We start from the raw sequence: 15,626 nt of genomic DNA on the forward strand, positions 1-15,626 counted from the left end.
TCATTCCTGCAGGTCCCCATCTCCTCCCTTGCGAGTGTTGAGCCACCACGTGGTGCACCGGCATCGGGAACTAATGAAAATAATGACAATAACATGAATATGAACAGGATGTGGCAAAAGCGGAACAGGCAGATCAGGTCACCAACCCGGACGGATGCGTGGCCGCAGAAACACTCACACCAGCACAGCATGGGAAGCGGGGAGGTGGGGGACACCAGCAACTAAGAGCAAGCAGGAGGAAGGAGGGCAGAGAGTCCTGGAGTTGGCTTCCAGCCTTCCTGTTGGCTCAGCCCTCTGGATCAGCTCGTTCCTCCCCTGGGTGATTGCTGGACCTCAAACAACAGAGCGAGGGTGAGAACCGGCACCGAGGGCAAAGCAGGACTGCCCCTTTCCGAGAGCTATCAGCTCCATCATGTCTGCAGCCATCGCATTCGCCTGGCTCACCTCCCTAAGCTGGATCATCGGCAATCACCACCAGCGCAGGAGGGAGGCCAGACAACTTCAGGGCAGACGATTTTAGTCATCTCTGGCTTCTGAGAGGTACAATCTCCCACAGGGTATTTACTGCTCTTTCCCCCATCCTTGTCTACCTGCCAGGGAATGCCACGGGGCAGAAGCAGGGCTGTGAGGCTCACTGGCAACCTCTTCTGGATGCTCGCCACTGCACCAAGGGCTGAAAGGCCCCTGAATGCTAAGAAGGGCTGAAATATGCCCCAGTTAATGATGCCCCAGTAAAATACCAGCATATCGGAGCAGAGCTGCATTGCTTTTGTTTAAAGGAATATGGGACAGGTCAGACTGTTGAGAACGAAGGTATCCTCTAAAATAAGGAGAGGAATTTCTTAGAAAGGCTTTTTGTGGCATATCAATATGCATCGATATGGGACTAAAGTAGCCAAATTCATTTAAGACTGGGAACGTTGTTAAACAGTGAACACAATGGCTGGGTCTGCCATCGTGTTTAAAGGGGAGGAAGAAAAGACAAAAAAAAAGACAAAAAAAAAGACAAAAATGGCTCAATCATGACAAAACCAGTCGTTATTTCTTCCTTTACAAACAATGGGGAAAAAAGGGAAAAGTGCTCTCATGAGAACCTGTATGAATTTCCTTAAGAGGGTGTACTTTAGATGGAGAATAAGCTAAATTCTGTGAGATATTGGGGTTACCAAGGTAACAATGCAACGTTTTGAATAAGAAAGCAAATAAATGTATAAGCCCAAAGTAAATCATTAATGTGCATCAGTATTTTTGAGATGGGTTGGAGTGACTTATATATTGTAGTCCCTCTTTATTTAATATTTCAAAAGTGTTCTTTGATTTAAAAGCAAACACTTAATAGGCCTCTTTTCAGACAGTTATGCTCCCTTTTCTACACAGCACTCTGAGACTGGTTACTGATGCCATCTAATAGAAAAAACACACAAACTTGATGGAATCAAACAGAACAGAGGGGCCTTGGTACATCAAGAAACTTAAACACAGGCGTTATTTTAAGGTTGCTAATCATCCCAAGACTGCTCAGCTTCTTGCACACTTACATTGGCTTCAGCACCCTGCTGAATTCAGGCTTACTCAGTCAATCTGCATTATACTTTTTAATTGCAACAATTTTTGGTAACGGTATTTTTTAACTAAGCCTTTCTCTAACAACAAATGAAAAAGTGGATATAGATAGGTTGGGGCTGCACATAACTTTTTCCCAAGCAATTCTTATCTTCTTATTCATACTATTTTCCTTTTTTAATACCATTAATTCAGTCCAGGAGACCTGTTCGTAACTGCATGGTGAATAACTCCTAAATTAAGTTAAACACTCAATTGAAGAGATTTCTTACAGGAGCATGACTTGGCCTTGAGAGGTACTGAACCTCTAGTTGCTAATGGTTAATAATTATGAGTGATCATTTTTTCCCAAAGATTCAACCATTGTTCCAACACCTCTTCCCATTTTCATCACTATTCTAATGACAAGCTTGGGCTACATATTTAGCAGTGCTAAAACACGGTCATTTAAAAATGCTACTAAGATGGAACAAATAGAGCTAGAGGTACTTAGCTCGTCAAAGTTTAGGGCCAACAACAGAGGATTATTTCCCAGAAGAAAAAAACTGCACACCTAACACTATGGAAGGGAATTAAACTAGTTAGAAAATCTTTGTAACTACTTTCATTAGTCCAGTAGAGAAACAAAATTCTTCTCTGATATGGGAAGTGTTAAATCTGTGGCAATTTATTCAATGCTGGAGTTTTTACAGTTCATAATGTACACAAATGATTAAAAAAAAAAGTTCTTAAGAATTTAAGTAGTGTTTCTTCCTAGGATTATTTTTGGAAGCTCCTATTTGCTGTACATTATTTATGTCCCTTCTGTCTTGAAACGTAAGTGACAGCAAGTTTGTAAGCAGCTTCTGTTGCAGGTCTGAAGAACTCCTCTGGTTTCTGCAACTCTGTTAATAGTCTAACAAAACATACCTTTTCTTGCAAATCTTGCCTCTTTTAGACCATCCCGACCAGCAAACTCCTACTTCCAGACACAGAGGACAGCCTGCTACTGGGAGCAAGTGGTTTCCCTGCAAAAGCGCCACATCAGGATGCTTCTCCCTTGGGACATCCCACTGACTGTGCTGTGAAGTGACGTGCACGTATAAAGGACAGACGTGGGAGAGCGGCTGCACGGCTAAGGCACGGCACAAGGAGGAGAGGAAACTCCACCGACCCTCCCTGGGAAGCTCCGAGCTGGGTGATGGTGGCACACCACATCACTGCTGACAGTTCCCTGAGCAGATTCCTTCCATGGGTAATTAGCCTTCACGAAGCATGAATGGACTAGTTTTCTATCAGGAGACTGAATTTTAGCTGACAAATTAGACAGATTCCCCGAGGCCAGAGTTATGCAGCTTTGCCAGTCTCACTAAAAATGTGATTTATAATAGATTCCTCGGTACAGGCACTCCTTGCTTCAGGAATGAAGGCGCAGACCATGCTCAGACTCTTCGCCTAACTTTGTCTTCTGCTAGGAAAAACTGACTCTGTTACCTGTTTTTGATTTACCAAGTGACTCCTCTTTTGCCTAACTCAGTGTGACGGCGCTGGGAAACTACAGCCTGTGTTCAGAAGTCAGGGGTGCGCAGGTGTAAATCACATTTTAGGAGGTAAGGGGATGTTAGTTTGGGAATTTACACCAGATGCAGCTGGACGGAGTTTCTAGCTGGGAAGGCAACTCAACAGATTTCGTGTAAGATAAGTCTCTGGCTTTTGATGACATTGGCGTAAAACAGAAGCAGCAGAGCAGCGATTGTGCCCCACAGAGTTCAGGCCTCTTACCTTGCGTTAATTATACAAGAAATACCTCATCCTGCTTTCGATCCCGCAGCCACGCTGCATGTTCCCCTGCACTGGGCGATGAACAGTGTGAATCCCCATGCCTGTTACCTCCGAGCAAAGCCCCAGGGGTGTAATGAGCCTGCTATACCGACTCACCCTGCAGGCAAAGATGGCTATTCCGTCAGTGCAAGGCGAGCATGGGTAAAAGACAAAAATGAAGTCTAGCAGACATGAATGCCATATTCTGCTTTATTCCCCTTCTCATCCTGCCTCTAAACCAGACAACACAGTAAGGGAGGCAAACCAGATGTTTTCCCAAGACTAACGGGAAGACCCAGACTCTTGTGCAATTGCAAACTCCCAGGTAACAAAAATGATGGGCAAGGAGAAAGGGGAAGAGAGACGTCAGGGGGGGCTTTAGATTAACACAATCCCAGACCTTGTTCTTGCCAACCGAGGCTCCACCTCCGACTCACCACTGTGTCTTCTCCTTATTTACCCCTCCAGTGAAACCGGTATTTGTATTTGGTGAGTATCAGCACTTGCTCAGATCAAAAAAGCAGGCTCGCCCATCCCTGACAGTGTCTTGAACATGTCTGTGTTCGCACGGTATTAATAGTTAATATTTATTTTAATTACTAATTTATATTACTTAATAACTGCATGCAGTGTTATTGAGGTACCAGGCACATCCAGAGGCTGGTAAATTATGTGGGGAGAAGCTAATAAAACCCATGTAGTCTAGATCTAGCAAGTGGATAATGTGTGGCAGACAGATGCCGACACAGTGGGCTGATTTTATTTGGGCTTAAGGAGGACACTGCACAGGTGAACAGATGGACAACCCCCTCCTTCAAGATTTTATCTCCATGTGAGCTGGGAAATTCATAGCTCCATAGCATTACTGCTCCCAATCATTAAAGAATGTGGGTTTTTTAAATTTAGAAAATCAGAATCCTGTCATGTAAATACAACTAATGACTTCTGCATAGGCCGAATCTTATTATTAGCACATGCAGAAGGAAACTACCTAATTTCGTTTATATTTGTGGCTGCTTAAGGAAATTAAGATGGCGGTTTAAAAAAATAATCTATGTATCACCTAACCTTGGTCTACTGACATGATCTTGTGGGAAAAAAATATATAAAACATGAATGGATCAAAGCTTCCCTTCACATACGTAATTAGATGAATATTTTGGACACCCTTTACATACTGGTTTAAAAGAAACATAATTTTCTTTTTTTTCAGGTCCAGAAGTATGACAGTAAAATTTCATCAGATATTTCTTCGGTCTGTTAAGGTTTTGAAATTAAAAGGCAATAAAATACCCTCATATCCACAAATCTTCTGAAATCTTCTGAAGATGTTACTTTAATAGCAATATTTGTTCCCTTTTTTAAAGTTTAGGTTGCATGTTTCTTTCACAGGAATATAAAGCTGATGTAGGACAATTCTAAGAAAATAAGTTCTGAGATTTTTAACTAGATCTTCATGTGTTTCATAGTATTATATAAAAGTAAATGCTCACTAATTTTCACTACTCTTTTCTCATAAGTATTAGATCTCTCTTATAGTTGCAAAAATTGACACAAACCTAAAGAAAAAGATTCTGGAGAATTCAAGTTTGAACCCATTATTTCTCAGTTCTGTATCTGTCAGTCAGTCAAACAGTTCCCTCTATATAATTGGATGTATTTTGTCTTTAGAGAGAGATAGAGAACGTATGTGGCAACTTCTGAGTTACCAATAGCATCTTCTAAAATAGTATTTCATAAGGTGACATAAGACTGGCTTTCATAAATGCTCCAAAACCAAACTTTGTATGTATTTGTTTCCTAACACCTAAGATACAAATCCCAGTTCTGCTGCCCTTGTCTTATAAAGCTTGCCTGCTTCTTATAAAGCTTGCCTGCTGACACAGTATCGTGTACGGAAAACCTTTCAAGTCTTGTTTTTATGTGATTTAGTTAGATCCTAATTTTATTTCTGTGTAGGCTAAATGAAATGCTGCAAGTTTACCTATCACCTCCTGTGATTTTAGTTTACAATAAAGATTCATAGATTCACTCACGAAATTATTTTATATTTCACAAATGGAATTAACAAATTAAACGAACTGAACATCTGCAATGAGTAATATGAACTCAGTATAGTTATTCAGAGAGATGATTTTAGGTTGAGTTCTGCAGCCCGTCACTCTACCTCCACTAGATGTCAGTCTGTTGACAGAGCTGCAGGGATTTAATCCCTATTTTACAGTAAGGAGCATGGTCAGGATCACAGCTACAGTTCTTCACTTCCAATCAGCAGCAGTAACCCAAAATAGGAGATACTCTGAGTCACTATATTGGTTTTTCTTTTTCTTTGCTCTTTTAGCCCCTGTCTTTTCCCTCCAGCAAATGTCTCAGCATTGACAAGGTCCACCAATGCTGATAAATGGGAGCAGCGCCGAGTAACGCAGGATTCCCTGTGGGCATTTCCCTGTGTTCGTCCATTCATAAGGGGCCAGGCTTGACACATCTACTCAGGAGGACTACTTCGCTTGCGAGTTCCTCGAAATTATTTAAGTGCATGCCTTTTTACTCACTGACAGCGACCAGGTGGTGAGGAGCTTTTTGGTTATTTCTGTTCCCTGGGAGGGATATTTATTTTTCTTTTCTGGGAAGAAGATATGATTTCAGAAAGTATTCTCACCACTCCAATAGTATCTTTGTAAGGCAGCTGAAGGAGCCAGGCTTGACTGCAGGCTTAGCAGGTGAATTAAATTCCCCAAGCAGCAGAATCAGGATAATACTTCCAGGACCGTACACAGGATTTTGGAGGATTTTGCGCACAGATGCTAACCGGTGGCTTCTGCAGCCCCAAAAAGGTAAGTTTCCCATGTGCAGCTATGTAAACATCATGAAAGCCCAGCATGTGAGGTTTAATGTGCATTTGGAGAATGACTACACACTGCATGCAAAGGCAGTGAGTCTGCTCAAACTCTCTGTCTTGTGACACAGAGTTACTCCGTGTGTACACAAAAGCCTGGTGAGCTCAGCATAGAGCACAGGAGTGATTTATGTGCACGTACTTAATAGCAACTTTTTGGATGCTCAGTTGTCCAGGCTGCTGAAGTCCAGAAAAACTGTTGCTGCTATCAAAACACAGGCAAAGCCAAGATTTTCACATGAGAGATGAGATCCGATTGTATTTGTATGGGAAATCTGCATTATATGGCACAACTTTCAAACTTAGCACTGCTCATGGGAGCATTTTCACACGGGAGTCTAGGACTTAAAATAACACTGGATAGTTGAAAAGGTCAGAAGAGGAGACTAGTAACTGCACACTCTCACCTTCACAGTCCTCCTCAAGAATCCTCCTTTCCCACAAAACCTTAAACAAAATCCTTGCCACTTATTTCAGAAATGCTACCTCTATGCAGCACGATCCATTTCTGGGCACGCCTTTCTGTAAACCCGCTGCTTACCGTCACCTTCCCCACATCCACCTTTTCTTCTTCAGTCTCATGATCAGTGTCAACAGCAGCCTGCCTTGTGGAGAGAGATGTCCTTCCCTGCTTTGTGTATTGCCTGGAGCATCCCTGTCCTTTCCTACAGACATTAAACTGCAGTAACCGAATTTTTTCCCTGCCACAGTGTTAAACTATATGATTGTCAACTGAGACCCAAAAAGAGGAAAAATCAATGACTTCTTTAAGGTTTAGTTTTACCCAAATTTGCATTACCTCAGTGTACAGGAAAAAGAAAAATATCATGCAGAGGGTCTGATAGAAAGTGAAGTGGACTGTATCCCACCTTCGCCTCTATGCATCCATTTTCTATTTTGGCTACGCTCACCTCCTTAGTCGTCCCAATCCAAATTTACTGCGGCTCTCACAAAAATGAGAACGTCACTCCCCATGTGATTTAGTGTATACTGTACAATAACATAGAATAACTCCCCATGCTTTTTACAGGTCTCCCTGTCTCCGATATGCCACATGCCATGGTTTTATACATGTAAGCAGGTGCAAACACACATACAAGTTGTGCACAAACTGAAGAGGATGTCCACTTCTGTAGCGGTGGGTATCGTGTGCTGCAGACAAAAGGGATCCTGTTGTGCCTGTCAGACACTAGGGTTTTACGCAGACAAGCCCTGTACGCGATGCTGCTCCTGCAACACAGAAGTCAGTATGGGGCTTGCCAGTGGGTTCCTTCCAGTCCTGGTAATTAAATCCCAAACACTCTGTCAAACCCTGTAATAGGAAGATTCTCTATCTGTGAGAATAAATTTCTAAACAGAAGGAAGCGTCTACCTAGCCAAGGTTTTTGCTTTGCTTGCACCCTGGCAGCATGGGAGTCGCTTCTTGTCACAACTACAAAATGACTGGGAGGGAAGAGGTCGTCGCGGCAAGGCAGGGAGCCACTGGAAAGGCCGGCAGAGAAAGGCGCTTGTCAAGATCTCGGGAGGATGCCGGCCAGCTCGCATCCAAGTTCAAGCAGCCCAAGAGGTATTTTCAGCTGGAGGATGGGAGAGGTGGCAACTGGGAAATGCGTGGAAGGTGCAGGCAGAGCTGCGCACAGTGCATATGGATTGGGAGGGGGGAAAGGAGGAGGTGGTAAAATAGCACAAGCTTTTCCTCTGTCCTTGGAGGCAGCTGTTGCCAAGGGCAAAGCTAATGACAAGCAGAGAAAAAAAATTACCCTTCCCTGGGTGTTTCCTGGTTGTTACTGTTTAAAATCAGAACGATGGAGAAGTGCAGAGGCGATGAGCCAGGGCTGGATGCAGCCCTCACACTCCCAGGGCTGACACGTACTCTACTGATGTGTAAGACAATCTCTGTGTCCCTTACATACAGAAAACTGCAGGACTATGTAAGTTAGCGTACACATTACCTCCTTTAACTTAGCACTGGCCTTCTTACAATTCAGCTGCATTTCCTGCCATACCAGACCAAAACCTGACGTTAAATTCTACATAATATAAATCAACTGGTACATGAATGAGGTGAAATTCATGTACCATGAAATTCCCCAGGTGATGAAGGAACTAGACTTTGGGTATGAGATACCCTAAGTAGCATCTCTCCGACCCAGCTGAATAGGGCAAGGATTGTGTCCTTCCATACGCTCGTGCAGTTGCCCAACATGATGAAGATAATGCTGATCCTGGCAAAAACACTCCATGCAGATGTGGCATAAAATCTTTGTGAAGGGCAGATGACAGTTACAAAATTCCTCATGCACTCTGGAAATTGGACTGTATCTAACAAATAAGGTGAGTATCTGCAGTGAGTCTGAGCCTGACAACTGTACGGCAGACAGCATTTCATCCATATTTACTTCTTGGTCAACACCATTCATTTCCATGACAAACTGCAAGCGCTTTGAACATCTCCTCCAGGGCCTTGCAAGCTTTCTTTCCAGGCAGAGGGATTTCTTTCTTATGAAAAATTAAATTTACTTCTGCTATTACATAACAAAGGAGTGACACGTACATCTCAACATCAAATGCAATCACTCTTTTATGGCCCTCAGACACATGTGTAACATCTCAGCTGAAGCCAAATAACCTCTTGAGTTGTTGGCTTGGGACTGCAATAGCTGTTCTTGGGATTAAGACAGTCTACAGTATCCATTTCATATGGATTCTTCATTGCTCTCGAATACCTCCAAAAAACATATAAGCTGTTTTGTGTTCCACCTCTGGTGGTTAAGAAGACGGTGCTATCTCCTCTCAGATGTGCTCTTCCTCGTCTTCACGTAGGTGTTCAGAATTCCTTGGCTAATTACTGTCATTTGCCTGGTATAAGCAGGAAACTGAGGACTGGCATGAGGGTGCAGTGCGCTCCATGGCTCAGTGGATCCACCATGGGACTCACTGCTCAGCAACAAAGGCTGATCAAAAGCATTTTCCCGAGTGCATCAATCAATTTCACTGGATCCTATTAAATACTAGACCAAAAATAAAAGCTTTGGTCTATAGCTTCAAAGCTCTCTGGCCCAAGTCATACTTAATCTAATACAGGCCCAAAATAAGAGACAGAAAACTAATATTGATGCCGGAAATATAACATGCTGTGGGATTTGCTTCTTTAGTGTAAAGTAACTTTTTCCAGAGCTCGAATTTTATCTTCTGATGGAAGTTACCTCCAATAAAAAAAGGCAAGGCTACCATACATCTTGTGATTAAAACGAGCGGCCATCTCTCAACATTTGAGACATGAGGGATTCAAAGTCTTTGACCTGCTTTGCCTCCTGCAGAGCCAGCATTTGCTGAAACGGGGGAACTGTCTCCCTCCAGAGCCTCAGCTGGGACAGAGCTTTCTCTGCATCCAGCTTCAAACACCGGTGCCTCAGGAGACTGGTCTACCTCTTAATTTGATGCAGAACTCTTAAAAATAGGTTATGCATCCTTTTATTTTCACATGGAGTAGTCGATTCTAGGTGGATCGTTTTCCTTCTTGTAGTTCTCTAAATCTGTGCTAAGAAAAACTAATGTTATTTAGATTGTAAGCTCTTTGGAGGAAAAACTGGATCTTTAAGGGATCTGCCTGTGTTCACAGAATCAGGCAGATCAGATGAGCTCAAGATATAACATCTGTGAGTAATCTGGTAAAAACGACTAAATTCTATAACCGATATCCCTGCGACCCTGCAAAACTCCCTTATGAGAAGCCTATCTCAAAGCATTGCATAGCCTTGTAATAAAGGTGGTTTTGAGTATGTTGTTGAGAATGAATGAAAGCATGGAAAGACTAAAATGAAAAAAACCAAAAACGCTCTAGCTGTTTAAAGCAAAAAATAATTTCAAAAGAGATCATATGCATAGGCAAAACTATTTTTCACAAGGATCCACAAGTAATAATCAATAATACCAATTCAAGAGGCATTTGATGAAACAAGCAGCAAATCTAAAGAGGATAAAGCTGGCCTATGGAAATTGTTGGAAGAAGATTATCACCAAGATCAGGACTCTGTTAAAACTGCCAGAAAAAAAGACTCTTCTGTTCTGCATTGCTTTCTAAGTGTTCTTAAAAAGAAAATATTTATACGTGGAGCTGCTGTATGCTATCTAACCTTGCCCCAGGGTAAGCACAAGTTACTTTCGTCTTCCTTTATGTCAGCTGGGGTTAAGTCGAAGCCTTAACAATGTACTAGTTTGAATTAGAGAACTAATGCATTCCCATAGATGGGACATCTATGGTCTAGTCTGTATTTTCAGCTATTTGATCTGAGGTGTTTTGCAATGTAACTCATCAGTATACTACATGAAAAATCTGTATACTTAATGGAGTAAAAACTGGTTAACAGTCACCTTAAAACATCAGATGTCATTGAAAAAATCCCCACAGAGAAATGTTTATAAGGGGTAAACAAGAAATTGTTGCTTACAAGATTTGTTTGACAAAAGACCGGCAAAATGGCAAGTAAAAGATGAAGGTTGAATAAAATTGGACTGCTGGGCACACTGTATCCTTTCCCAAACAGGGTAGGATAAAACATAATACACAATTACATATTTGCCGGTAATTTTCACAGAGCGCATGTGACTATCTTGTTGGATTTCAGTGTACTCTACCACTTCCTTCATTGAAGTTGTGATCTGCTTGTTGCCCAGACCTGTGGAGTCAGCGATCACCGCGAACGTGCAGAACAACGTTGTTACGTCCTGTAGCCGTTATCTTCCCTGGAGTCATCACCATCGGGCACAACATACTGAGGTGCAGCCAGGACATTTCTGATGCTTCACTATTCTTAGTCTCGAGTTTCATTGCAGTTGAAACAAATTACTCTTTACTCATGAACAGGCAATTCTTAAAAGTAATAGGAACTGTTAAAAGGAAGAACTTGCATGATTGCAAGGGGTCTTGCCTGGCATCTTTTACTTACTTAATTTCTACTTGTTATTTGAAGCTACTTTTCCTAGAGAGCTGTCAAGAACGGGTTGGTTGTGCATTGGTAATACACAATAATTACCAGGAAGAGGCCTGGAAACGGCACTTACTAATGTACAAACAAGCCTGACAGTGGACATAATAAAAAGCCCCCCACGGGTAACCCAAGACGTGCAAGTTTATTTCCAAAAGAGGGATACTGCCTTCAGACACCAGCTGTGTGGGGACTAGCTCTGGGATGGCAGCGAGGCCCCCTCCCTCCCCGCAGCGCCAGGCTTCGCTCACGTGGCCTCGGGTGCCAAGACACGTGGGGAAACTCGGAGGAAGGCGTGAATGGGGAGAAATGAATCACCGGTGGGTTTTTCTGCCACACGCTTCCTGTTGGAAGTATTGCTTTCAGGTTCCCTCAACTATCTTTGGTAAATTTAGTTTAGTTCCATATTAACGAGGCTTTCTAGAGTATTTGGCCAGAATCAGTCTTTTCATCCATGGGAAGCTTCATTTTTTTACCCAATGGATGTACGTTAACTTTTCATACGTATGCTCAAAACATGCTGAACTATTTACTTGCTCCGTTTAGAGGCAGCCATCTCCAAAAGCGGACGGGACGAGGGGAAGCGCAGCTCTGTGGTGCGCAGCCAGCCTTCACCCCGCTCCCCGAGGAGAGCCGAAGGGCAGCCCCGAGGGCCGCCGTGGGCCCGCGGCAGGAGGCGGAATTGAAAGCTGTCCCCGGCGTTCGTTTTTCACGGGGGGAACGGCAAGATTTTAAGCCGCGGGGCCCCACGTGGGGCACGACGCCGAGCGAGCGCTCTCCTGCACCCCCACAGGCGGGGCGGCCATTTTACCGCCGCGCCCCGGGGCCCGCGCGCACCGCCCGTCCGCCGGGGCCGGGCCGCCGCCATTTCCGCGCGGCGGGGGCGGAGCTGGGCCGCGCCGGGGCAGGCGATGGCGGCGGCGGGAGCGCTGCCCGCTGCGGCGGCGCGGCTGGGGCGCGCCGTGGCGGCCGCGCCGGAGGCCCGCCTGGAGAGCGTGCGGGCGCTGGCGGGCTTGTTCCGGGAGGCGCAGCCCAGGTAGCGGGGAGGAGGGGCCGCCCGCGGCCACGTGGGCCGGGGGAGGGAGCTCCGGCCGCGGGAAGCGGCGGTGCCGGCGGGCCTGGGTGGTCCTTGCGGCGGCGCGCCCGCCCGTGTGCCGGCAGGCAGAGCTCGGCTCTGCTCCGAGCGCAGTCCTGCTCCTCGGGGTGTCGGCTGCGGGACCGGGTGTTCCGCAGTGAAAGGGGCCCTCGGTGCCCGCAGAGGAGCGGCCGAGTGCCGCCGGTTCCTGCTGTGAAATCTCTGCCCGCCGGGGGCTGTTGGTGTGGAACCCGGGGGTCAGCTGTGGGGCCCGGGGCCAGTGTGGGTGACCTGTCCCTTCTCCCCTCCTTTCCCTTGGGGTCCCATGGGGAGCTGGCAGGCTGCTCGCCTCCCTGCGCCTGTGGCAAGCCCAGGGCAGGGAGGAAAGCTTTGCGTCTCCCAGTCGTAGATGACAACAGTTGCCCTTCTGGGCCGGTACGCCCAGGTGGGTTGTAGCTGTGGGAGTAGCCACTGTGGGTGGCCACAAAAAGCCACGGTGAGCCCTGCAGGGCGGCTAGAAATGGGGAAGGCATGCCCGTGTGAAGCGCTGCTGGGCAGCGGTTCCGTGCCCCTGTGAGGGCAAGGCCTTGGGATGAGGGTGGTGGCTGTAGGGCCTTGGTGGCTGAGGGCACGCGCTGTGCAGCAGGAATGGGCTGCGGTGGCTTCAGTGGGAGGAAAGGTTGGATGCACCTTAGTAGCTTTAAGATAGGGAGAGAAAGCATGGGGTTACTGGAGAAAGCAAGGGATCAGTATAGAGCGTTGTGGTTCCTGTAAGGCCGGGGGGACCTCTGCAATACCGCACAACGCTGTTGGCTTTGGCAAAGGTTGGGCATGCAGAGGTTCAGCTGGGTGATGGTTCCTGCCCTTCCTGGAAGGTGGGAGGCAGCATAGATTGGTGTGAAGCTTGTGCTCACTCGTCCTAACAGTAGCTGTTTGGAGGTTTTAACACCTAAGAAAGAAGATATCAAACTTTTTAGCTCAGCATAAAATTGTGATGGTGTTTTGTTTTGTGGTTGTTTTTTTAATTCCCAATACTATTTTTGTTAATTAAACCCACATTTAAAAGTCAGAGGCGAGGGGAAGATGTACTTACAAATATTTTCTTGTGATCTTTGTGTGTACAGGAGACCTTCTTCTGTTGTTCATTTCAGTTTCTCTAGGAAGAGAGGAGGACCTGTGCAAATTTTGGGCTTACATGCTGATGCTTTCTCTGCCTGTTTCTTGCCTTCCTCCCTGAAACCTCTGCCCCTGTATCTGACAGAGGAGTAGATATTCCCCCAAATAGCCAAGTTTTGTGGGTGCAGGTGGGCTGGAAAAGAACCCTTCCAGAAGGACAAGGCTGTAGTGTTAGCTTATATCCTATAGGACGTGACACAATGGATCTGAGAGCAGCTTTGGCAATAAATTTGCCAACTGTGGAAAATACTGTTGTTGATGCTGTTGAACCAGAAGACACAACCCAATGGATATTTGGTATTTAAAGTTGTGATACTCAGTGACAATTCTCTTGTTATTATGTGATTGTTCAGTGCTTGTGGAAGCAAAGTAATTTAAAAATGTGAGTTCTAGTGGTCTGTAATTCAGAAGCCAGTAAGGTGAGGAAAATAATGCAGCAACTATGAGACTGTGATGTGGAATTTGGGAGACTTGAGTTCAGCTGTGTGCTTTACTTGAGACTTCCAGTGCTTTTGAGCAGATGACCAGATTTCTTTATGCTTCCATTATTAATCTACAAAAGGAGGAAAATGGCTTTATTGCGAGGAATATTGTGAAGATAAATACTTTAAAGGCTTTTTAGGTACTCTCCTTATAGGAGTGGAACGGTATAAGTACCATTATTAATTAAAATGGTAATACAGAATTGCAAACTTCTGGGTTGTTCTCGGAATTCCTGACTAGTTTCATGATTTTTGGAGCCCTAGCCTTTTGAACAGGGTTGCATTCATGTTTTTAACTTTTTGTTCACTAGGATGTTATCTTGTACAGTTTCTATTTTTAACAATCAAGCACTTAGATCTTACAAGGAGTGACAGTAATCTTCCTTTTGGCATGGAGACATGAATTCTAAGTCTTTGTTTTGACTTCACAAGAAATTGTGCATGTCTTCCTTGTCTAAGGGCTGGGCTGTTTGTACCCTTTGCTTCTGCATCCTCTTGTATTATTGCAGAATACTTGATGCTGAAATCAAGGACAGGTGGCAGCAGCAAATTGTGAAGATCCTGTCTTATGCAACAAAACAGAGGAAACAGAAGTTTTTGGAATAGCCACAGAGCAGTTCTGAGTGAATGTCAAGGCCTATTTACGATAGAAGGTATTTTTTCACCTTAAAGCTTCTGAACAGGCTCCTTGCTAATTTTATAAATTAGTATTTAAAGATTAGGGAAAGGGTTATGGAAGGAAAATATTCACCTTTTTTTTCTTTTCAAAAATACATTTTACTCGTAGCTGCTGTTTTTATCTGTATGTGAATCTTTGACATACCCCTGGAAAAAAGATTATTTTTTAAAAAATGGTTTTAAGCATTGCTGTGGAACAGTTACCTGAAATCACTCTTGACTGATTTTTTTTAATGGTAACTAAACACACTCTGCTTTCCTCATTGATTTGAGAATTTAGTTTTTTGTGCAGAAGGATGATTTTAATTAAAATTCCTTTGTAACACACACTCAAATTGCAGTGATGTATAAATGCTTAAGTACAAGAGTCACATTTAAATTTTCTCTGAAGAGAATCCTGCTTTTCCAAACAGCCTTTAAGTCATTCTTTGTTTGTTTGGAATAACTTTTGCTTGTTAGGTTTTTCTTTTCTGTTGTAGGAAGAGAGTTGTTGTGGGCAGAAACATCTGGCTTGAGCACTTCCATTTTCTGTCATAGTGTGCAAAAGAGAGATCTGGAGGCCTGTCTCCTTGCTGATAAATAAAAATCCACATGTACTTCCACATCCTCAATGAGGACAGGCACTTCCTTGCGCACATCACATTTGCTCGGTTAGGACAGGCAGGAGTTTCATCTTCGTATTTTACTGGCAACGTCTACACTCTTAGTTTTTTTTTTACTTTCAATCTAATATTAAGAGAAAAGTTGTCACAGTGGCCCGGTATGTTTGTGATCCATTATCTGACTAAAACTTCTGTTCTGCTGCGTAACTCTGTAACAAGAGTAGAAACTTTTCCAGGATCAGCATGACTATAAGGTATCCTTTTAACAGTAGAGACACAAGAACATGCACAGAAGTACTTGCAGCTTTTTTCATTTCTGTTTTACCAATTTCAAATAATTGAACGTTGTACAGTGGTGCATGCCTT

At 44.2% G+C, this 15,626-nt stretch overlaps 1 protein-coding gene across 1 annotated transcript in view; it reads left to right on the top strand.

Moving 5' to 3' along the window:
- The first annotated feature begins 12,146 nt into the window (after positions 1-12,146).
- ATXN10 (ataxin 10) overlaps positions 12,147-15,626 on the top strand; it is a 106,227-nt gene continuing 102,747 nt past the window's right edge. The window contains exon 1 of the mRNA XM_075162139.1: positions 12,147-12,283. Within this exon, the coding sequence (XP_075018240.1) occupies positions 12,159-12,283 (125 nt within the window). The 5' untranslated portion in view covers positions 12,147-12,158. The remainder of the gene's footprint in view (positions 12,284-15,626) is intronic.

The sequence above is a fragment of the Calonectris borealis genome, chromosome 1 (genome assembly GCF_964195595.1).
Source record: "Calonectris borealis chromosome 1, bCalBor7.hap1.2, whole genome shotgun sequence".
Lineage (NCBI taxonomy): Eukaryota > Metazoa > Chordata > Aves > Procellariiformes > Procellariidae > Calonectris > Calonectris borealis.